The sequence below is a fragment of the Metopolophium dirhodum genome, chromosome 6, assembly GCF_019925205.1.
Source record: "Metopolophium dirhodum isolate CAU chromosome 6, ASM1992520v1, whole genome shotgun sequence".
In the NCBI taxonomy this organism is placed as follows: domain Eukaryota; kingdom Metazoa; phylum Arthropoda; class Insecta; order Hemiptera; family Aphididae; genus Metopolophium; species Metopolophium dirhodum.
Window position 1 is genome coordinate 35,500,478 of NC_083565.1, and position 24,535 is coordinate 35,525,012.

The 24,535-nt window shown below is 31.1% G+C and overlaps 1 protein-coding gene and 1 long non-coding RNA gene across 3 annotated transcripts in view; one reads left to right on the forward strand and one right to left on the reverse strand.

Moving 5' to 3' along the window:
* Positions 1-18,824, reverse strand: part of LOC132947345 (protein unc-13 homolog 4B) — a 55,682-nt gene extending 36,858 nt beyond the window's left edge. The window contains exon 1 of one of the 2 annotated variants that reach the window (XM_061017610.1): positions 18,440-18,824. In XM_061017610.1, the coding sequence (XP_060873593.1) occupies positions 18,440-18,606 (167 nt within the window). In that variant the 5' untranslated portion in view covers positions 18,607-18,824. Of the gene's footprint in view, positions 1-13,996; positions 14,131-18,439 lie in introns of those variants that run through there. The other variant, XM_061017614.1, reaches the window with a different exon arrangement.
* On the forward strand, positions 18,824-22,174 carry LOC132947351 (uncharacterized). Its single transcript, XR_009664901.1, has 4 exons — positions 18,824-19,115; positions 19,326-19,509; positions 19,628-19,779; positions 22,030-22,174. It is a non-coding gene; the product is annotated as an uncharacterized LOC132947351 (long non-coding RNA).
* Positions 22,175-24,535: the final 2,361 nt, after the last annotated feature.

The following is a 24,535-nucleotide window of genomic DNA, read 5'->3' on the forward strand; positions in this document are numbered from 1 at the left end:
TGGACCATAATCTCAGGTCGATATAGTGACATAAAAATATTAATTTTAGTTATTTACCTACGTGTAATCTAAAAACGATTAATTATATATTTTTAAATAGCCACATACATTATAGTATATTATGTGAATAGTGTATGTACAATGTACTTCTTATATATACCTAGTTGTACACTTGGGAGTTTACCAATTGCGATTAAAATTACCTTTTAGTATACCAATAAAATTGCCCTCGGTCATTTTCTGGGTCGTTATACATAAATCGAGCTCGGTCTTTTCTGGGTCGATTATTGCGCTCGGTAATATTCAGGGTAATATTCATTTTATTCAATAGCACATAAAACAATATTTTCTTTGGAATATATAATGAACATGAATATAAATAAATAATAATACGTATATTATAATCAGATAATCTAATATAGGTACACAAATGTATAATAAATTATACAATTGAACAAAATATCACTATTATAATATGTTATTTTATATTAGTATATTAGAATATTTTTAGTGAACCTATGATTAAGAATTATTTATGATCTATAAATAAATAGCTTTTTCAGATTTAATAAAATCGATTTGTTCGTCAATTTTAGATTATGTGCGGAGCGATGAATGTATTGATTTTATAATATATTATGATTTGTGTGTGTTTTTTTTTATTTTTTTATTTTTCTATCTGTCACCGCCGTTTGGGGCTGTAAAACTGCTTCGATTTTCTTCAACAGTATCTTGTTTAGATAAAAATATTAATTCTTCAGTAGGAAGTACCATATTGGATAATAGATAAAAAAATTATTAATAGGCAACTAATATTTGAAGCGTCTATTTCAAGTTTTTTTTATGTTTATTTAAGAACTCGGTAAGATGTTTTATATGATATTTAATATATTCAACCTATACAGTGCCCAAATTTAATTGGACATTGCTCAATTTCCTACTTTGCCCGTAACATTTATAAAATATCACCTAAAAGTATAAATCGAGTCACAGAATATTTATACAAATCGTAATACCAGAAACCGTCCTCGTTAAAAGGATATATTATATCAATAATACCTATAATAATGGTCTTTAGAAAAATTAACGCGCTCGAAATTCTTATAATGCTGGGGGCCGCCGAGTACGATAAACATACTACCTGCCTGGCTAGTAATACACGTCGTCGTCTAGGAGATTTTCTCGGAGATCGGTCTCTGCGGTGGAATATTTGTATTTAGCTCATTACCAATTCTCAATTCGATCCTAACGTACACAACATTATCTTCACTCAAAATATAAAAGATGGCAACTAACTACAGTATTATAACATCATCGACCGCGCCACATTGCTCGAAATCTTAGAAGACATTGTAGTCAACAAAATGGAAGGCGCTTACGCTGACGAAAGCGACGGATACCTCGTGCGTCTAGTTACACTTCTTCTGTCTGCCATTGATACGGGCGCAACTACTGCAAGTGGCGACGATCAGACCCCGGAATCGGAGCCTGAAGGACGAAATCCGATTCTTGGAGGCGCAGATGGAAAAGGGTTCAACGAAAACGTCGAGGAGTCTGTCTCCTTGCACAGTGCATGATGGATTGCCGAGCGGCGATGCGCTGTCATCTGCGCCAGAGTCGGAGCTTGCTCCGATCCCAGAGACAGCACCGCTCGGCAACAACAACAACAACAAGGTCCAGGGAGACGACAGTTCGAACGTTTCGGAAGTAGAAGAGGACCATTCCGTTTTGCTGACGAGCAGTGTTGCGTACGTCGTCGTCGTGTGGGGACGCGCCGTCCTCGGGAGTCGGGGCCCGTCGATCCCACTCCGACTCCCGAGGGCGGACCGCTCGACGACGTTTTGGATGAGAACTGGATGACGGCGAAGGAATGGAGGGGAGGATGCGAGAAAGAGCACGGACGGTGCGCGGCGGTAAGTCACCCGCGCATGTTCTCCGACCACCCGCGGCGCGACGGGTTCGCTGGCGTAGCGCGCTCGGTCGTCTTTGACGCGCGAGACCCTCTGGCGGCTCGGCGAGCGCCCGGCTGCAGCTACGGTCACGTGGAGCGGCGGCGGCGACGACCCGGCGGCTATAGCAGAGGTACCGGCGCGGGCAACGATTCCGCCCCGACGGTACACCGACCGGTACGACGGCGTTGGCGACTCGGTACGACGGCAGCGGCGGAAACTTCGTCACGGGGTGAGTGGTATGGAGATTTGCGTGCTAGGAACACGGGGACGTCAGCGGCGCTGGACTCGCGGAAACTTAACTGTTTCACAGAGTCTGGTGGCGCGGCCGAAGGGACAACGCCAGGGCGAAAATGACCGAGAGTCGAGGATCGCGTTGTGGTCCGCTGACTCTCGCCTTTTCGCCCAGTGGTAATCGCACATCGGCCGCTTCGCTCGTCCCCACCGGTTCCGCAGCACAGAATCTCACTTAGCTCGCTCCGCGTCTTGGTCCTCGCCGTCCGTCGGCCGAATCGTCGCGCCGTCGACCGTCGACGCGCACGACATCGCGCACTAGCCGCCGTCCGTCGCCGTCAACCGTGGTCGCTCCCGTGGCCGTCTCGGTCTGGCCTCGCCGGCTGGGCAAGGTCGTCAAGCGTCCGAGCAAACGCGCCAGCGACACTCGTCAACCCGCGGGACAGGTCGGAGAACGTGCAGAGGTGACCAGTGGCCAGCAACACTGCATTTCCGCACCAATTCGCCATCTTGCATCCTCCCCCCCTTGTTTACTGTGTCTCCTGTCCGTCGTATTTTTTTTCATTAAATTTCATTAAATTATCCCAAATTGTTAAATTGTTCACATATTATTGTAAATTTTGATTTTTTTTCCTTTTATTATCATGAAAATAATAATGTAAAATATTATATTAATTATAGCCAACGTGCTAATTTTTTTTGAAACTATTGTTAATAAATTTTCGTATTATTTTTGGTTTATAATTATTATTAATTAATAAACGTATTTTGATGTGAACAAAAAAATATTGTTTCTTTTTTTTTCGTTTTGTCGAATTGTTAATTGATTAAATTAATTAATTAATTAAATCAATTGTTACAGATTCAAAGACTAAAAAATCGTTAAAATATATATTTTAAATAAAAAAACTCGTTAGTCGATTATACAAAGTATAATGACCGTAGACCTGCAGTATAAACGCTACGGGAATATTATAATATGTTCCAAGAAATATTTAAGCCATCAAACACTAAAGGCGACGAAAACTGATGAATAAATCATAAAATAACGCATTACACCGGCGGATACGACATGGACAGTTATATAAACCATACAAGAATATTGTAAATAATAATAATAATATGTATTGTGTAGAACGTGCGAACGTCAATATAGTCGAATAGTTAATACAAAATCATATTTAAAAAAATTCAAAATTGTATTTTACATAGGTAAAATAACAGTATCATTTTTATATAATATAATAGCTGCATGTCAAAAAATAATATTGTTTGAAAACGTTTCGGTTTAAGTTCGAACCATTAAGCCCCCATGTAAGTATACGCGCGTGTACCGATACCATATTTTCTACACAATTATTGACTCGAGTTGTAATATCTTAATCCAAACAAAACTTGGTAACTACTTTTTGTACTGGGAATTACTCCACGTATATTTATACAATTATACTGCAAATTATCTCCACATAATACGTGATATTTACATAAGTAATATTGGAATATAAGCATTACAAGTTGAAGATTATAATCACCACTTCACGCGTGGCTTACATTATACACGAAAGATCGAACTAAAAACAGCAATAATTATGAGTAGGTATTACGACACTAATTATGATTGGCATTCATTGTATAAATGTATTAAATAATTAATAAATAATATAATATTATGGTGCTTTTATTCAATATACTTATATAGTCACCGGTCTGTGGAATATTATAAGCAATTGGGTAAAAAAAAAAACAAAAAAGCATGTTGATATTATTTTGTTGCTATTTTAATATAAACCTATGATTAATTTACAATGATTTATATATATTATGCGGGTGCATATTGTATGCATACCAAGCCCGGATTAAGGGGGGGGGGGTCCGGGAGGGACCCGGCCCCGGGGTCCATTTTTATCCCCAAAATATTTATTTTGTAATGCGTTAAAAAATAGTTTTCAAAAAAATAAAATAATTTTAGTAGGTAGTAATAATTATTATAAAATAAAAATGTTCTTAATTTTACATCACGAAAAATTACTAAATTATAATAGTTATGAAATTTATATTCTATGATGAAGTTTATAAAATGGGAGTGGTAAACTACATCGTACGCATAGATGATAGTCTTTATTATCTATGATTGACGATTCTACGTGGTAATATTGCACAAAATTATACAATTTTATACAGTCGTAAAAATGTAGGGATACAATTTTTTGAAGTTATATTTGAAAGGGGGCCCACCCAAGTGTATGGTGTCCCGGGGCCCAATTAACCCTTAATCCGGGCTTGTGCATACAAGTATACAATACATAATAGGTATCGCATGTTGTATAAGACTTTCTAGTTTTAATATGGAAAACAATATTGAAACAATTTCTACGTAAATTAACCATCTATATTCTGTTTTTATTTAATCGCATATTCCAATAATTCACATTATTTATTTTTTATTACATACGATTCCACAAAATTGTATGTGATTGTATTTCGTATGATTTGAATTGAATCGTACGATTTTTAAATCACTCTCAGTGGACTAATTTATAAGTTAGAAAAAATACGGCTTGATTTAAATGGAGGGGAGGGGGGGGGGGGTGTGTTATTAAAACAAAACTTGTAATACAGAGCGTGAGCAGAAAAAGGTTGAATATTTTAATTTTTAAAATATAATTTATAATTTTAAGCGGTTAAAAAAAACCCAATAAAACTCATGATGGTCTCCTGCCCGAAGTATTTAGTTTTACATCTCCATCGTGATTACACATACATTTATAATAATATAATAATAGATTTATTTTCCAACTAGGGTTTAACATTTAAAATATAAAGATACATTAATTACAGTAGTTAGCCACTTCCAAGCCGTTGGCTGTGCGGAAGTGGGAGTTCAACTTAAAATTGATATTAATAGGTTATATCAATAATACAATATGCATAATATATGAAAAGAAAACAATAAACAATACAAAGTTATGAATAGATATAATAATATTGGTTATAAAATAAAGTAGAATGACAGTAATAAAGAGTACCGGGATGACTTATGCCAAGCTAAAATTATAAATAATGGCAGTGATAATTTTTTTTTGAATGATTAGTAAATAATAGAAGTTATTAGGGTTAATTTTGAACTTGACACAGAAATTTACAAATACATAGTCAGGTCCTGATTGAGCAAAACTGGTTCTTAATCCAGGAATTATTAAATTAGTATTTTGCTTATAACGAGTAGAATGAGTATGTATTGGTAGTAATATAGTATGTTTATGCTTAAACAATAAGGTACATACACACAATAAATTAAGGGAATTAATGTTAAGTATTTCCGACTTTTTGTATAGAGAACTTGTAGGGAATAGTCTTGAAAAATTAAATGAATATTTAAGTAATGAACTTAATGTGGTTTCAAACTTATTGACATGATATGCAAACCCCAAAAAGCAATTCCATGTGCAAGAATAAATTGTACTGGATTGTAATAGATAGTATACAGTTTGTTTAAGCTTATTATTCAATATATTTTTTTAGATTTTTAAAAACATAAAAAATTTCTTAAATTAGTCATCTGCTTATCAATATGAAGACCTAAGTATTTGACTGTATTTGTTTTATGAGTGGCTGGGCCACCACAACCACTGTTTTTATTATCCAGTTTACAGGATTCATTGTGTAAAATAATTACACTTGTTCGTACTAATTTTAGACTCTGAGCGGAGCGATGAATGTATTTATTATTTTACGCAATGATAATAATATGTGTTTTTTTTGTTTCCTAATTGTTTCCAATATTTTATTTCTTGCGTGGTATAAACTACAATTAATATTACTCTTTATTTTTTACCTGCCCCCGTCTCTCCCAAAAATAATTCTGGTTACGCCAATGGTTTGAATAGATATTTTACAAGTACTGTATATTATGATAGTGTGAATGTATGATACTCAGGCAATTAGGTACAGGACTGGCTCAAGCGAAAATAGTGAACTAGGCAAAATCGAATTTAAATATAATATTATCAGTATTTTGAAAATGCCATCCTCTTACTAAAGTGCCGCTTAAGTGCCGCCCTAGGCGTGGGCCTATGTCACCTACACCTTGAGCCGGGCCTCGTTAGGTACAATAATATAACCTAAGTTATAATATGTAGGTATACTTCGTTTAATGATTAACATATTATTATATTTTAATAAAATAACATAATTACTCTTTTAATCTGCATAATATGCTTACATATTATACATGTTCTTGTAAGAATAGTTGTAACAGAGCCAAATCATCTATCACCATAAAGTATAATATATACTACACATTAAAAGATATATAATAAATCAATCTCACTGGCCACTGCACATGCACATCTAATAATTTGTTTAGAAAAAAATAGTGTTATAAAACATATTATCAAGTGCACTGGTATGACTACAATCGTAAAATATTGAAATCTCAAAATATTTTATGATTTGTATATTGTTAATTGATTTATTAATTTTGTCTAAATTACTGTCTAAAAAATAATCTTGTATTCTTAATTTGAATTCAATGATATACCTATAGTATCATTGTATATTTGTATGATAAAACGATTCTGAGCGAAAACGGTCAGTCAGCCTATGATATTACTAGGTTTAGCTATTTGATGATATTATAGTGAATAAAGTACCTAATTTATGGAACCTTATTGTTTAGAAAATTGTATGTTTCTGACCAATTTTTCGTAAGGTTTTCGTATTCACGATTATTACTCATTAACAAAATAACAAAAACATATTTATGATTCGTAGATTTTTCTTGTAGAGAAAAAATATCAAGTAATGTGCTAATATATGTGATATGATTTTTAAATTTTCAACTTTGGTATTTGTATTTATAAATGATGTACCTTATATAATATGTATTGATTTTACAATAGTGTGTTTTTTTTGTCACCACATTTTGACTTTTGGAGCAGTAAAAATGCTTCAAACTTCAACTTCAATGTATTTTCTGATACGAATGTAAATCAATGAATCTAATTGGTTTTCTGAAATATTATCTTGTATTCTTATTACAATTATTTTAAAATATAAAACGCATGTCACACACAAGTGGTAGGGTGTTAACCCCCCCCCCTCCCCACCCTTTGATTTTCGTTCACTGTTATGAAATGAAAATGATCAATGGTTAAGACTTAAAATGGTTAGTATAATTGTATTCCAGATAAAAATTAAATTTTTATTTAGCGATGGTATTTGTGTCGTGTTTAAATGGAATCATAGACGAAAACAAACTTCTCCGTGTTCATGCACACTGCTGCGTCACTATCGTACCATATTATAGCATGTACCAAAGACCAAAGTACCGTAATCGTGTCAGTTATGCGCTAGTTATGTCGGGTATATGATATTTTAAATTATATTCTGTTTCAAGCAATGCATTTTATTTCAGACAGTTTGTACTATAATATATATATACTTTAGTCAGAAGGAAAAAAGTCAGTAAAAATAGATACATTAAATAAATATAATAAAGGTACATTTGACACAGATTTACATTCAATAAAGAAACGATTTGATATGTCAGGACCAGAGAACTCCTTTTATTAGTAATCATATCCAATGTCGTGGTGAACATAGCTCAAAAACAGGCCATTTTAGAATTTTAAAATTTTAGCCATATATAGGTAACTCTTTACGCTGAACTTTTTTTTTAAATTCCAGTAAGAAAAACTATTATAAAGAACTTTGTTTTCAAGCTTTTTGAACTTGATCTTCATATTTGAAAAAAAAAACCAAATGTTTAATAATAATTTAAAAATAGCCAAAATATTTTGAAAATTATGTTATATCAATAAAATGCTAAAATAATAATTGCATGATTAAAATGTCAAGTTTCTACGGTTATTTATTTTTTAATCCCAGCAAAAATTGCAAAACTGGTAGTGTTGCGTAAACAATCCCGCTTATATGTAATTTATTATTTCAGTTTATCTGGTTTTTTGCAATTTCCTTGGAACTGTCATTTGTTATTGTTTAATTTCTCTAGATCTAATTTGCTAAAAAAAAACCACCTTGAAATTGAGATTGAAACATTTTAACTGTTACAAAACATGATTACAGACACAGAAATAAAAAAAAACACATCGTTATGAAACCATCGCAATTCATTCATCGTTCCACTCAGACTCTAAAAGCTGCTGTCGACGAATAAAATATGAGAGTTCATACAGTATATAATTATATAAAAAAAATATGAACGTTTTTATTACAAATTACAATATACTATTATTTATTATACATACTTAGTACAATATAGTGCTCAAGTACCTATAATATATAATACAGGAAAATGCATTATCATTTGTTATTACATAATATATTAAATAATACTTAAACTATTCAACTATAGTCTATAGTTAGATGCGTTTAAAAAAAATTCACGAAAAACAATAATGGAATATATGACTTATCATATATTATCAATTATAATAATAGTTTGCGTATTTTTTGTTTTTTATTCTCAAGCATCCATTGGTCCTTGAACCTATAAAGCTTAAATTGATTTTCGTGTCATATATAATTACGATATCGTATAAGTCGTGACCCTAAGAAGAAAAAATTAACCAGTGAAATACTGACATTTATTCCATATATATAAGGTAGGTAGGTACTGTCTGTTGACGTCTCGTCTGTGCGGTTTAATAATAGCTCATAGCTGTCAGTACGAGTCACGAAAACCATAATTTATTATAAATTTAGTGGTAATATTCAAAAATATAATATCGTAGAATGTTCAAGTGGGAGAGAACTTTACGTTCAATTGAATGTTTGAAAAAATGAAAATATTAAATTTAGGTAGTAGATAACCTACCCAAGTATTCGAATAAATAAAAATAATTCGACTACGTAGATACTTTGCCGGTTACATCGCGAATAAAAAAAAAATCCCAACTACAATAGGTCTAATGTTATCAACAAACATATTGAGTAACGAGATTAAAATCGGCTTTAATTTAGGTCGATTTTTCGTGTAATTTCAATTTACTATTATTGTTTTGGAACAGATTTTAATATTTTTTTTTCTACTTGGTAAAAATTAAATTCGTACCTACCTACTTGAAGGTCGATAGAAGACAATGAAAATAATATTACAGCTAATGTGGTATGGCTGTAATCTGTTGTACGAGTACGACGAATGGTCGAATAGTATAATATTAGTATACCATTATAGTATTACTAGGTATAGAAAAACACAATACAATAATAGTTTTTTTTAGTTTTCGTTGTCCATTATTGTTATTCTATTCTTGTTTAACAGTTTAGACCGTTCAACCGTTGTACTTAGCGTTGTGTACTAGGAAAGTTTTTAAATACATACTATGCAATCGGTACATATTGCTTTCTGCGCTGTAATCAAGTAAGAAGATATATATCTAGTTGTGTAAGTATATAGGTACTGCAATATAGAAATAAATGTAAATGTAATGCATTATACTCATTGTAGTACCTATTATACTTTAATAATTAATAAATTATTTACAATATACGTCCTACAGTGTAGGTACTAACAATTAAGTATTAACTGCCTATTAACGATGCACTTAATTAATTTTGAATATTTCTTATAAATACGTAAAGTGTATATAGAAAATGTTTAATATTTCAGTTACATAAGTTTTTAGTTCTCACAATAAATTGATCGTCAAAACCTTAAAAATGAATAATATACCGTCAAGTATTTATTCCAATCATAATTATAATTCCAATCAATTGCATTTAGCACCCCTCCCCACCACCATCTATTTTAAACTAAAATATTATTAATAAATAAAATGTTATGATTTTATTTTTTATTTTTTTACAAATTATTTTTGCATTTACCTATAAGTTTACCTTAAAAGTTATTTAATTACTTAAACCAAATTATAAAAATTAACATTTTATAGTTAATAATAACATAATATTGTCAACAATAAAACTCATCTAGTAGTATTTACTATACGTATATTATACTTATAGTATACTATAGTCATTTTAAGGTAAAGGTAAAGGGTATTTACAAAATAATATTACTGTAGCGACTAGTGAGTATATGTTTTGTCACCAGCGTTTTATCAATAGTTCATATTGAATGTTGTGATGACAATTATAGTATATTATGCATAATGATAATTGATTTTGTACTATTGATCAAACTAAAACAAATATGTATCTATTATTAATTTAACAAGGTGATCATGTCGGCTCCGTGGCCCGCGGTGTTAACAACAATTTTGTCAACCTTACATATAGGATTTTATCTCTTTGAATATTATGATTTTTTTTTTTCATATGCAATTTTGTGGCTAATTTAAATTTCTCAGAAATAATTTCTGCAAATAGAACTTGTCATTATTTTTGTTATTAACTGCTAATTTTTTTTGTTATTATAATTAAATATTTTAATAAAACGTTGAAAAAAACAAAAAATAATGTTAAAAATATAGAAAATATTCAGTGATAAGCAATTAGGGATTTGTTTTTTGGTCGATGTTTTGGGAGGTGTAAAACTTTGGGTAAATAATTGCAACACTCCTTAGAATTTTAAACAGAACGTGTGCCTATGGAGAATTAGTATTAAGAGTATTACAACCAATCCCGAAACCGTTCACTAATTTTTTGTCCATGGTCTATAAACTATGTATAGGTTTAACTGCGAGAGGTTAGCGAGAACCAAATTGATATAAGTAATTTTATGCATCGTCACGTGTGTCAATTAAATCCGGCTTGGTTACTTTTTGATTTTGTTTTTAAAAATAACTTTAAACAATCATAATATAGTCGTACTTACATTATACACTAGTATATACCTATGCGGCTATGCAACGTTATACCGACCACAATAATTATTCTCGTAAAAATAACTTAACGAGCATGACATACCGATACAATATAATAATATAATATCCATGTCGTGTGCTCTAACAAATATTGCGCACAACAAGTGATAATAATTGACGACAATATTATAGTTATGTGTTTACGAATTATCTTGTTCCCCGTGATAGAATAGAGTCATACAACACAACACGTTAGTGTCAAATGAGTGGTCGTGTATATTATATATGCATATATCAAGGCGCAAGTAAACACACAATTCTGATAAAAAATAATTACCATAACGACTGTAAATAAACAACACATTTGTATGCGAACCACGCAATTTTAACTTCACTCGGAATCTAAAATTAATCAATTCCACCTTTTAGTCGTTGATTGACAGACCGTTGTAAATATTATTATACATTTTACATTTTAATCATAACACAATGAGTAAAAAAAACGGGGAAGTCGCTCTGCTGTATAGAAGGTATCGACTTTTATCCACCTCACAATTGATTTGATCTATGTGCATAGCCAGAAATGTTCAAGGGGGGAAGTGTTATGACCAGCTAACCTTAATATACACAATAAAATATATAAGTTCGATATTTATCAGTAGTCAATACTAATATTACTATTAAATAATGGCCGGCTAAATGGCTTATAATTTATAATGTAGTGTAAATATATTTTTCACAATTTTATTATATACCTGAAATAAATAAACATGTTCAAGGGGAAGGGGGGCGTAACTACCTCTACATCACCCATTCGTTTAATACTACTATAGTAGTCATTCATTTTTCTACTACAGGGTATTTTTAATAGTTTTTTTTAAAAATACCTAATTCCTACCTATATCCAAGCCTGGACAAGTTAATGATAATTTTTAATTGAGTTAAGTTAAGTCAATAGAAAATTTTTTTAAAAGTTTATAGTTAATAGTTATTTTAATTTGTTTTTAACTCAGTTAAGTTAAAAGTTATAAGGAAACTTACAATTAAATTACCTATTATATAAGTTAAGTTATTTATTTAATTATTTTTTAATTTATAAGTAGCCTACAGTAATATGGTTTAAAATAATAAAAAGTAAATGTTTACGCAACATGTAACATCAATAATAATTGTGTTGTATTAATTATTTAATTATATTTTATAAATTATCGTAACTTGGATTTGATTAAAATTAACTCGTTATTTATTAAGTTTATATCAATAAAAATCAGTTAAGTTGAAATTAAATTTTAAAAAAGTCAAATAAAAATGTTAAAATTAACTTAACTTTAACTTTTTAACTAGTTTATGCCCAGGCTTGCCTATAGCTATATCTATATACAATGTGATTTTGTTAAGCATGCTCAATTTATTTTTGTGTTTAAATTATGCATATATTCCAATTCTGATACTTGGAATTTTTAAATACGCACCTGAAAACCATATTTTTGAATATTTGAGGATTTTTGTACCACTTGAGGATGATCCTGTGATAGCACAAACTTCGGATTTTCTAATAGGAAAAGCAGATATATTTTTAATAATTTTGATGTAAATTAAAATTTGACCGTGTAAATTTTAAGTTATATAACTTTTGTACCAAGGATACTATGGTATGGTAATGGAACAAGTAGAGATATGGAGAGTTGTATGATTTTACAATCATATGATCTATCAAAATTCAAAATAAATAATTTCTAGAAATGGTCCAAGAGTATTATTAAATACTACATCTAATACTACAATATGTATTGTTTATATTTTTTGAAATACCGTTTTTAAAGATTGTTATCCTTAGACCTTAGTATAAACATTTTAATAACTCGGAAACTACACATTATAATTTTGATTTAGATAAGTATTAAGTACAGAACAATATTCAAGAAAATCATCTGCAAAATAATTTGCAAGTTCGCATTTGAAAAATAGAAGTTTGTCTTCCTACAGAACAATCTTTGAGTAGTACAAAAAATATCAGAAATTTAAAGTATGGTCTTTGGGTAAACTTAAAAGTCAGAATTTGGATTAAAAAATCACTTTTCATATAAAAATGGATGTTGGTCTGTCTGTCTCTAATTAATAGACTCATAAACTACTGTTTTCAATTAAAAATGTACCAATAGATACCTTAATACTATCGTAGCGTGTTTATAGCAACCCCTCTTTGTAGCCAAATGGTAGGTCACACTGAGTCATAAACATGCATTTTTTTTTGTTGTCATTCAGTTTTGTTGTTTTTTTATTGGGTTGTCATTGGTTACATATTAAATTGTTTTACAATAATTACCAACTAGTAGAAATATTCAAATATAGCATATTATACATTTTCTTACAAATATATTTAAAAACAAATGTTTGGCATAGGCAACACCGGACGGGACAGCTATATAGTATTATATAATAATTATTTTAATATTATTATAATATTAAATTATTTATTAAATTATTAATAGTTTAAATGTTAAAAAACTTATACTTGAATGCTTATTTACATCATGTATTTAATATTTAACAATGTATAATGTATATTGTGTAAATATAAAGCCTAAATTATCTATATAATAACAATAATCTTTTGTTTTTTTTCTAATCTAATTTATTTTTTAACTGTACCTATACTAAGAAAGTCTGTTATTTAAAATTATAAAAATGTTAAATCTAATATATTAATAATCTATATATTCAACTCTCTGCCTTCACCACAAGCGTCAGCTTAAAGAAGGTAGATAAATTAGGTAATTTTGTCTTTGTAATATGTATAAATATTGATAAATATGTATAATTTAAATTACAAAAAAAAATATTGTTATAATAACTTATGAGTCATACACCACTACGTCAACTTAACCCATAACCAAACAAATAATATGAAATAATAACTAATAATAGTCGTTCATCATCCATGCTAGACAATATTTTTTTTTTGGTGAAGTTAACGAGCTGTATGTCAATCCCTTCAAGAATCTGTAATACGTCTTAGTGTCTTACCTTAACGCGCCAACCTGTTGGCACGTATTCTTCGGAAAACAGACGACAAATTCCTTCGGGGTAGAGGTTTTAGAGGTTCAACTGCAGCAAGACTCGCGGTATTAGCTGAGATGATTTCGTAAACGTTCGCGTGAACAGATCGAAATTCGCAGACGCACTGCACATGTTATAGGTACGCTGCAGTGCATGAATTGGAAAAAAAACAGAAGGGGGATGCAAAAATATAAAAAAATGTGCGAGGATTAAAATTTGATTAGAAAATAATAAGAAGGGGAACGCTGTAATATTTGTAAAAAAAGGAGGAGTGCTCCGCCGCCCCTCCCCTCCACTTCCCCCTACAATTATTCAACTATCCAAGCACTGCAGGTCATATTATACGCACTTACGGACGGTGACGAAAAAACTGTTTGATCGAGAGAATAGATGAGTCGGACGGACATATGGAGAAGACGGCAGACGGCGAAGGTTTTCCTTAGGTATTTATTTTTGATGTGTGTTCACAATAGGTATTTGATATATTTAACTTGTATGAAGCATGTTACCAACATTTTGTTACCTATACGTATTGAATCATATTACACACAGAACACCATACAACACACCATAACCAATAACTGTGTACCCTACCACATGGATATGGGTTACAGTTACTGGTTACCACATAACTTAAGGTGCTATTACACTACCTCCATGTCCGTGTAAGCCATGTGGTCAGTGTTCAGATTTTTCTCGTCATTCGCCAAATTAAATAATATTGTTTAGGTAGAACTACGATTTCACAAGTCATTAATAACCACATTTATATAACCACAAACCACCGTTACGATGGGCGATAGTTGAATATTTTCAACTATTTTGGTATACTGTGGTAATACGTGTTAACCACATGGTTTACACGGAATACGTAGACAGTGTATAATAGCCTCTTTCCACTCGCGAGTTCCATATTATGTGGACTGCAGTGGTCACCTCAGCCAATTTATACTGTGGTAAGCTCGTTGATGCTTGGTCACTGGTCAACATATGGTAGAGACTAGAGTTTATACCACTGTCGAAATTCGTAGTGGTCGCATCGTTAAGCCGGATTCACAGCTACGTCGTGTGTCGTGTTGTGCGATGGCGTGGTTATTATGGTTACAACTGGTAACCCTATTGGTTCAAAATTTGAAATTTAGTCAATTATTGGTATACTCGGTTGCAACGTGGTTATTACATGATAACAAAAAAGTAAAGCCCAATCACAATACGATTTGATTGACATTTGATACAACAAACGACACATGACGCGTATCTGTGAATCCGGCTTTAGTGGTAAGAGCGGTTCACACTACACCGTATCGTGTAAAATAATCACGGCTACCACAGTTACCAAACGATACCGCATAGTTGAATATATTCAACTTTTGACCGTGTGGTTACATTTATGATCGGAAAAGTGATAACTAAAAACAAATGAATAATTTTAAGTTCAGAAGTTGAATATATTCAGCTATGGTATCGTTTTGGTTACTGCGGTATCGTGTGATTATATTTTACACGACGCGGTGTAGTGTGAACCCGGCTGTACCTACTCTTGAAGATGGTTACCGTAACCACGATATTTTCCATCGGTCAGCGGTAGGAAATTAGTTCTCGATCGACCGTTTTCTCGTCAACGCGAAAAGTGGATATAGTATATTATGATGAAATCCCGTCATTTTAGTGTTCACTGTTCAGTAAGTAAGTAATTATTACAAACGGATACCTACGCATTAATAATATTATAAACATATAATGTATTATTATACTTTGCATATGCGACAATACATACAATATGTCACCTAACCTATGCGATGGCCAACGGATAGCGACATAGTTAATATTATTACCTAATAGTTATCAAAGTGTTTGACTTATTGAGATTCAATTAATAGAAGTATTCTACCCTTACTCTTATAAGTACCTATAGTGGGTAATAAGTTAACTTAGTAATCCATTATAATATTATGTAATAATGTATACGAATAACGAATATAGGTACGTTACTTGTATAGTTTTTTTGTTATAATAAAAAACAAAAATGTCTCAATTCGGTTACACGCGGCAGCTGCATTAATGCATTTGTCATAAGATAAATTATGCATCGTGCAATATAATTTAGTCAATCCAACAATGTGCTAACCAATTTCCAGGTGCGTGTTCGTGATAGCGAATTTTAATTTCATGTTTAATTCATTCCGTTTACCCTATACCGTGACAACCGACCGCACATTGATAATAATAACATAATATTGGACACGAAAATACGAAATATTCAGATAATTCATTATCTAAACAATAACATTCAACATTTTATTGAAATATAAATACGATAAGCATAATAATTTAAAATGTGTATAATATACGTATCACTATGGTGTATCGTGCTTGATGTATGCAGAATTCATAACAAAATATATTTTATTTTTCAAATCGCATACTATAATATGATTTAAATATTAACCTAGAGCCCAGATTTATATGCATTTAAAAAGTGTCAAATATTATGCAAATATGCAAGGAAAAAGTAGCTAAATATAAAATTATAAGACATATGTTAAACTTTATAAAATGGGTTTTTTTTTAAAAAAAAACACACATTTTTACACCTAGGAAAATAGGTACCTACCTACTAGATATTCTATCAGAAACAAAAGAATATTTAAATAGTTAAAATTTTAATACTTTAAAAATCAAAATGCAATATTTTATAATCACCATTTTTTCATATTTTAGATTGTTTAAAATACAATGTCTAAAACTCTCAGAAAACTTAAAAAAAATAAAATTAAAATAAAAAATAAATAAAATCATATGTAAATATTATTATAGTTATAAAAAAAAATTTGTAAAATTGAGTTACTGCCTATTCGCTGCGCACGTCGAACTTAGTCGAAGTAACAACATGATTTAGCATGCCGAAATGCGGGTGTATGCGATTTATTGTTGTTAATATAATTATATTATCTATACGTGCTCCGATCTCTTGAATTGTTGCAAAAATTACAATATTTTAACAATATTCTTGTCAACGATTTTTTTTCCTTTAAAATTACTAAAATGTATTTATCTTAAATTAAAATAGGTAATTTATTAAAAACCCATTAAATATGAGTGTTATATGCATTATTTTATGAACCAATGTGCAATAATCCTCTAAATATGCAATATAAAATTTGGTGTTTAAATTCGGTGTGAAATGAACCGTGGACATTTTGAAAACCCCTAGACGTGCATACACTTAGTACAAATATGCAAGTGTATATAATTCCGGGCTGTAATTATTACGATACAATAATATCAAAATTAGAAACAATTTCGATAAATCTCAATTTTTTAGTCTAAAATACATATAGGTACTCTCGTATGCGAAATTAAACAACGCCCATCGTATAATATAACTAAATATTCGGGTAGAAAATATTTTTACGTTTAACAACACAATTTCAGCTGTTGCAGAATGTTTATAATACAGCATCCCATAAAACCTGTTTGGAGGGTGCGTCCTATATATAAAGGACACAGATTGTGTACCTTTTTTTTTTTACAAATTCGAGGAGAATTTAACCTTTACGACGCCAGTGTAATATCGCGTATGCCTTGTCATATTGTATTATGATAAAATGAGTAGATGTACCGTAAAACGATTTTAGAAAACATATCGATTTATGGTTTTATGTTTGATTTTGTTGCTAATGGTTACGTTTTACGTTTACGCTTTAATTTGTACATACAGTATTATAGTAATTTAGACAATATTGTACATAAATCTATCTAGCTAAATAGGTACTTATTATATATTATATTTATTGTATATAAACATACAAAATTATCAAATGCATTTTAAGGTACAACTATACAAGTAGGTATATAGATAGGTACATACATAAAACTTGTATCACTATAAATAGTAGGTATAAATCTGCGATATATCTATACAGACTCTTTGATATTTATCTAACTATTAAAATTATCCAAATATTATGTATGGTTGTATCGTTATAATATAATGGACTGTAAATAAATGTATTTATACGCTTAGAATAATATAAAATAAAATTACTGTAATTATATACCCCTTCCAGTCTAAAAATATTACGACGAAAATAATTACTTGCGCTTCGTTCGTATATAGACAATATTTACATACAATCCTAACAGGCAACAGAAAAATTGTATACCTACCTGGCTACCTAGGTATCTACTTTTTTCATTCCGCCACACTACATATTTCCACACTATGCAATTATTAATTATTATTATTATAAATTAAAATACGCAAGATATTATCGAAATTATTATTTCTCACGAACGCGTTCGTCGTAGTAGTGCGGTGTAGGTACATGTAATTTTAAAATCATATACTAAATACTTCCTTAAAAAAATACTCTCAAAACGTAGTAATAACGAATGGCAGCGACTTACGGTTTGACTTTACGTCCTTTTCTTCTGTGCCAACTGTCTACGATGGCTTTGCTGATTACGGCCTTTTTTCCCACCAGAGTCCGCCCGAATTTGATCGCTTTTTGCCTAGCGGATTGTGCCGTTCTCTTGCGCTCGTCCTCCGCGGGTAATCGCAACACTTCGGCCATTTTTATATAGATACAATATACAATTATGCATACATAATGTCAAATATAAGACGATCGGAATGACGACGTTGTACAGCGAACGATAATGATTTAATATAATTATAATATATAAACGTAAATATAATAAAGTGTATACTAATCGATATAGTCTTGACAAACGAACAACGATTAAAATCACAATACGCCTATATTTAATACTATATTTTTTTGTTCATTTAATACGCGTGCTTAGAGACATTATTATTATACCTGCAGCGGTCTGCAGATACGCGTTCGACGACGGACGGTGGACGACACGAAGAGCAATCGAAACCCGAACGCTCCACGCCGCAACACACACGGCCCCTTCGGTATATACCACTCACTATTACCACTCACCAGTCACCACTGCGGCGAGCGGACAAACAAGTGCTCTGCCGAGGCGTAGATCCTGGCTGGAGTGCGTGCACGTCGGGGGACTTGACCGTTCGGTACAATAATAACACGACGTGCTCCGGAAGCGGCATGCGGTTAGTAGAGTATAATATTTCTTAAATCATTATATGGTAATAATTAAGGCCCGGATTTATATGCATTTTCATGATTTTTTTTCCAACAGTCTTAAAAGTAGCTGGATAAGCTACAAGTTTGAATTATGGTCAATAGATCCGGAATATACAAAGTTTTACTTTGCATATTTTGTCATTTTTTGATGTGTACTGCATATTTCTGTATTTCAGTGTTCCATACCCATTTGTTTTACTATTGTTCGTTGGTTTTTCCGGATGAGTCAACATTAAGGAAAAACTATTTATTCGATGTACCTATATGAACAGACCATATCGTTGCCAAAATCCGCGATTTCATTTCAAATCAAAAAATATGGATAAAAGTCGTCTAATATAACGTGACCATTACAACTGGGTACACGCATTTCCAATGCTCTTAATTTAATTATTTGTTTGCATATTTTTGCTTATTTTAAGTGCATATTTGAACGATAATCGGTGCATAAATGCATGCATATTTCGTACGTTTTTAGTGCATATGATTCCGGGCCCTAGTAATAATATTATGACTGCAGATCTGCAGGCCTGCAGGGGCAGTGTTTGGATTTTCCACGAAATAAAGAAAATTGCAGCACGCTGTTGTAGAAGAGCAGAAGTAAAGATTGCGTTAGATTTTGGTACTGTGGTAAGAAAGAAATACGTTAATTATTTAATTATGAATAGGTACTGTTACTATGAGTAATAGAACGACTGACGTGTGTGTCAATCAGCAGCTCCAATATACCCGTTGGATACGTAATATTATACAGTATGAGTATATAGGTAATAATTAAATAATATGTCATACACCAGCTGCACGGTCCACTATACTTACTTCGGACAATTTCAACAACAATATTGCCTCCAAGTGTTCAGGTTTTCTACGAACGTATGCAATATAATAGGTCCACGAATGGACGATGCAATCGTATACAATATCAATATACACAGACAATTATTACAAAATACAAAATATTTTCTGGAAAGCTATCTACTGTACCTATATAAAGATCAGTGTCGGCCAGGGATGGACTGGGACCCAGTCCGCTTACTATTGAAAAAAATCGTCCCTATAGGTACTATAACAACCTAAGCTTTTAGAACTTTATTTTTAACTTTTGGTTACAGACCAATTACCATAATCAACAGGTGATAAATGTTATAAAATTAAAATTTATTAGAGATAATATTATTGATTTGTTTGTTATTTTTATTGTACTCTAAATCATAAATCATAGATAAAATTTAGGGTAGGTATAAATGTGATGTATGGATCATTATTACTTAGGTACACAATAGTTTAAGGAATAATTATAATTGTTTAAGTAGGTAACTCATAGTAAACTTATTTAGGTACAACTATTTATTTAGTTGTACTTGAAGCGCCGATCTTAATATTAAGATCATATGATGATTGTAATGGGTAGTTTAATGTTTATGGGTTTATAACCACGGGCCCGGATTTACATACCCTAAAAATATCAAAAATGCCATAAAATATGCATTTTAACCGCAATAATGTCGTTACAAAATGACCAAAAAACTGTTTTAACAATTCTTGAGCAAACAAAAATACAAACTTAATGAAATAAACGCGGTTATGATGTAACACCAACTTACCAATTACTTATTACTGGACGCATGTATAACAGCCGTTAAACTGTAGATAGACAAAATTGTTACCGACGTATCAAAGTCGTAAATAGTACGATTGACCAATTATGAATGGTTGGAACAAAATGTTTTGAATTATATATTCCAATTAAGTTTAATCTAAAAATGTATATCATATATAAATGTGCACTATAAAGTAAAAATAAACAAAATTATATAAAAATTACAATAATTATTGCTCAAAAAACGTCAAAACTGATAAATATGCAAAATAAAAGTTTAATTTTTCAATTCTTTAATGTATGAAACGGATGTTGTACTTGAAAAGCATTGCCGGGGAATTTCTAAAAATAATGAATTTTGCCTTAAAATTCGTGCTCTATAGTTATAAATATTAAAAGTTTAGTTGAGCGGAGTGGAGTCATGTTGGTCTACTATCGTTTACCAAGATGTAGAAGAGGTCCTAAAAAAGTCATCAATAATAATAATATTTTACCAGGTGGATTATTTTTTACCAGCCCAGGGAAAATAAAGTGACACCGACCCACTGTGCAATTATACAGTAGCACAGTGGCCCATTCCACCCCTGCCGGGGCCCTCCGTTTTATGTTTTTTTTTTAGGGACTTGTAAAATTGATTTGTGTGGCGTGTTCTGGTCCATATAGGAAGTAAGGACTCTGCCAAGGATTTATTGAAATATTTAACCATACGTCATTTTTAGACACAATTTTTCTTTACAGGGCCCAAGGCCCGTTCATTATGTGGGCCCTTTAAAAAACTGATCCTAGGGCCTTTGGTGTGCCAGGCCGATACTGATGAAGGGTCAAACCAGATCTCTTAAAACTTAAAAGACATATCAATCAATTTTACATTTTATTAATTCCACACAAATACTCACACTTGCAATAATAATTATTATTTTATTATTATGGTAATATAATGTTTAATTTATAGACTCGTCTCTATTATATACCTAAGTATATTATTAACGTCATCAGCATAATAGAGAGTATTACACTTAATAAAATGTAAGATTATTAATTTTTGAAGATATATATAACACGCCTATCTAGGATGTACCTACAAATGTATTACAATATATGAGAAAGAATAAAATAAGAAAGAGAAAGAAAAAAATAATAATCAAAAATAGATTACAAATCTATTTAAAAAAATATTATATGTAGTATACTACTGAATGTTTTTCCTCTGCAAGGAAAATTGAATTAAGGAATCATAAATATGTTTTGTTAGAAATTTAATTACATTTTTTTTTTTATAGTTGATTATGTGTTTCAATGGCGATAAACAAAGCGTTACAAAAATCGGCCTCGAAAATTGGTTAGAAAAAAAATGTTGTAACCAGCCCAAAAACATATCTATTTAAAAAAAACTATGAAAGACAAATATAAATACAATTAATAATACAATAGGTAAGTATTGACAATTAGATATATTATATTATTTTCTATATATGATATTTACAATCTAATATTCTGTAAAGAACAATAAGTAAATGTGAAAAGGGTAATAAAATATATACGAGTGAGACTTTTGATAGAAGAAGCCACCCATCGGTGACACTACCACTATAACAACAAATTGTATTAATTACAATAATACACGCGGGTATTATATTATATTTCTTAAGACGTGAATGGTGAATCTAAAAATGAATGTTTTGAACATTTCAGGACAACCGTCAACCGATCATATTGTTTAATATTATATACTAGAGTTTTAACTTTAGTTGCCTAAGGCTCTATTTATACCATTTACCGTTTAAGTATTAAAAACCTGGGAGCTTGCGCTGCTGTATATAGTAATCATCAAGTGTACCTTTTGAGTAGATCACTGTAATGAGTATAATGGATGTGTTAAGTTTGAGTTTAATGATAAACCGTATTTCATGAGAAAAATATTTTTTATTCCGATTATTCTGAAAAGTTGAGTACTTTTTACTTTTGACCTTCAGAGGTACCTATAGGTACTAATTTAGTCGAATTTGCTATACCCTCAAAGTTTAATAACAAAGTATTCGTCCACTCCAAAACAAGATGACAGATACAATAATAAAAAAAAAACACATCGATGTAGCCTACATAATAATTAAATGATCACCCTGAGCCCTAGGCGAAAAGTCCTGAAGTCTGAGAGACAACTAAAGTAACGTCAATTTGACGAGAAAAATAGTTTTTGTGTAAAACAAAAATTAGGGTACCTAAGATGGTGTAGATGTAAGCCATATTTACTTATATAATAAACTTAATATTAAGAAGATGTCAGCACAATTTTTGTTTTCTTTCTCTGGCCCATGCCGCAACATAGACAAAACACATTTACGCAGAATCATTTTTTCTATGTTTTTGAAAGTCAAATACAAAGTAAAATGTAAAATCGATACGTAATTCCCTCAACAATATTTTGAAGTCACCACGTGTAAAAAATTAGATTATTGTAATATACTAATATATAATTAGAAAAAAAATTACCAAAATCGAAAAAGAGTCATCGAATCAGCATTATCTAGTTGGTTCCGCGGACACGAAAATAAAATTAACTTAACAGCATGACAATGATAATTAACTAAAAAAACTTAAGTTTTAACAATAAACATTTTAACTGGATAAGTTGATAAGTCAAAAACAAAAATAATTAACTAGTTAAGATAAAAGTTAAAAAAATTAACTTTTTAACAAGTTAATGCAGCCCACCTTTGCATTGTGCCTACCTACATAATATGTGTATAATATATTATATTGTACCTATGTGTTCGAACACGCATGCAAAGAACAAAAATCTTTTTTAAATACATGACATATAAAGATAGCTATTGGTACATTGTAAAAGTAATATCTACTAATTCACTAATAATTAAAATTACAAGCCATCGTTCACAGTGATGGTTCATACTCTGCTGAGAACCACTGACGCAGAACTCTCACGCGCATAAATATAATATTATTTATGTTACGGTCCAAGTGTAAAAATATATGCTCATTGTAAACAGTGTCCTAGTATTGTACACATTACCTGAGTTCTTCGATCCGTGTGGATAAATTATATACATAACAAACATTTTATGCAATGGCCAGCAGCACTGAAAGCACCAAGTGAACAAAATGTATATAATATTACGCGCTTAACGTTTTGTGATTTATTGAAGTTTATTGACATTTATAAATTTATTACAAGCCGATATCCTGCTCGGCGACCGGCGTTGTTCGTAAAAATTAAATGCCCATGGATTTATCCGTTCTTATACTCCGCTAAATGTAAGCTGCACTTAGCTGCACTATATGGCATATGCTACACTTTAACAAAGTTCTTTAGGTTATTTTGACCAAACATAAAATACAAGTCTACAATTAAACCCAATCATAATAACTACCTATTTTATTTTTGTAACCGATGGAAACAATATATAAAAAAAAAATTATAATTTTTCACGAGTTTTCACTATACATATTCAACATTTGTGTTTAAAAGTAAAAAGAGCGAGTACCTATGAAATAAAAATGTTGTCTAGACACTAACGGATCTTTCTAAATCTACTGACGGAAATGTTAAGAAAATAGGTCGAAAAATGTGTATTTGCATAACGGTCGTCCATTGTAAGCCTTTGGTTTTTGACAGGCATTTACACGGCATTGCCAGTGGATTTACCCTGTCTTAAACTCCCTTAAATGTAAAATACAAATATTTTTAGTACAGTCGTTTTGGTGGTTTTGACCAAAATATATTATAAAATACAGGTCTAAAATGAGATACAATTGTTATAAAAATGT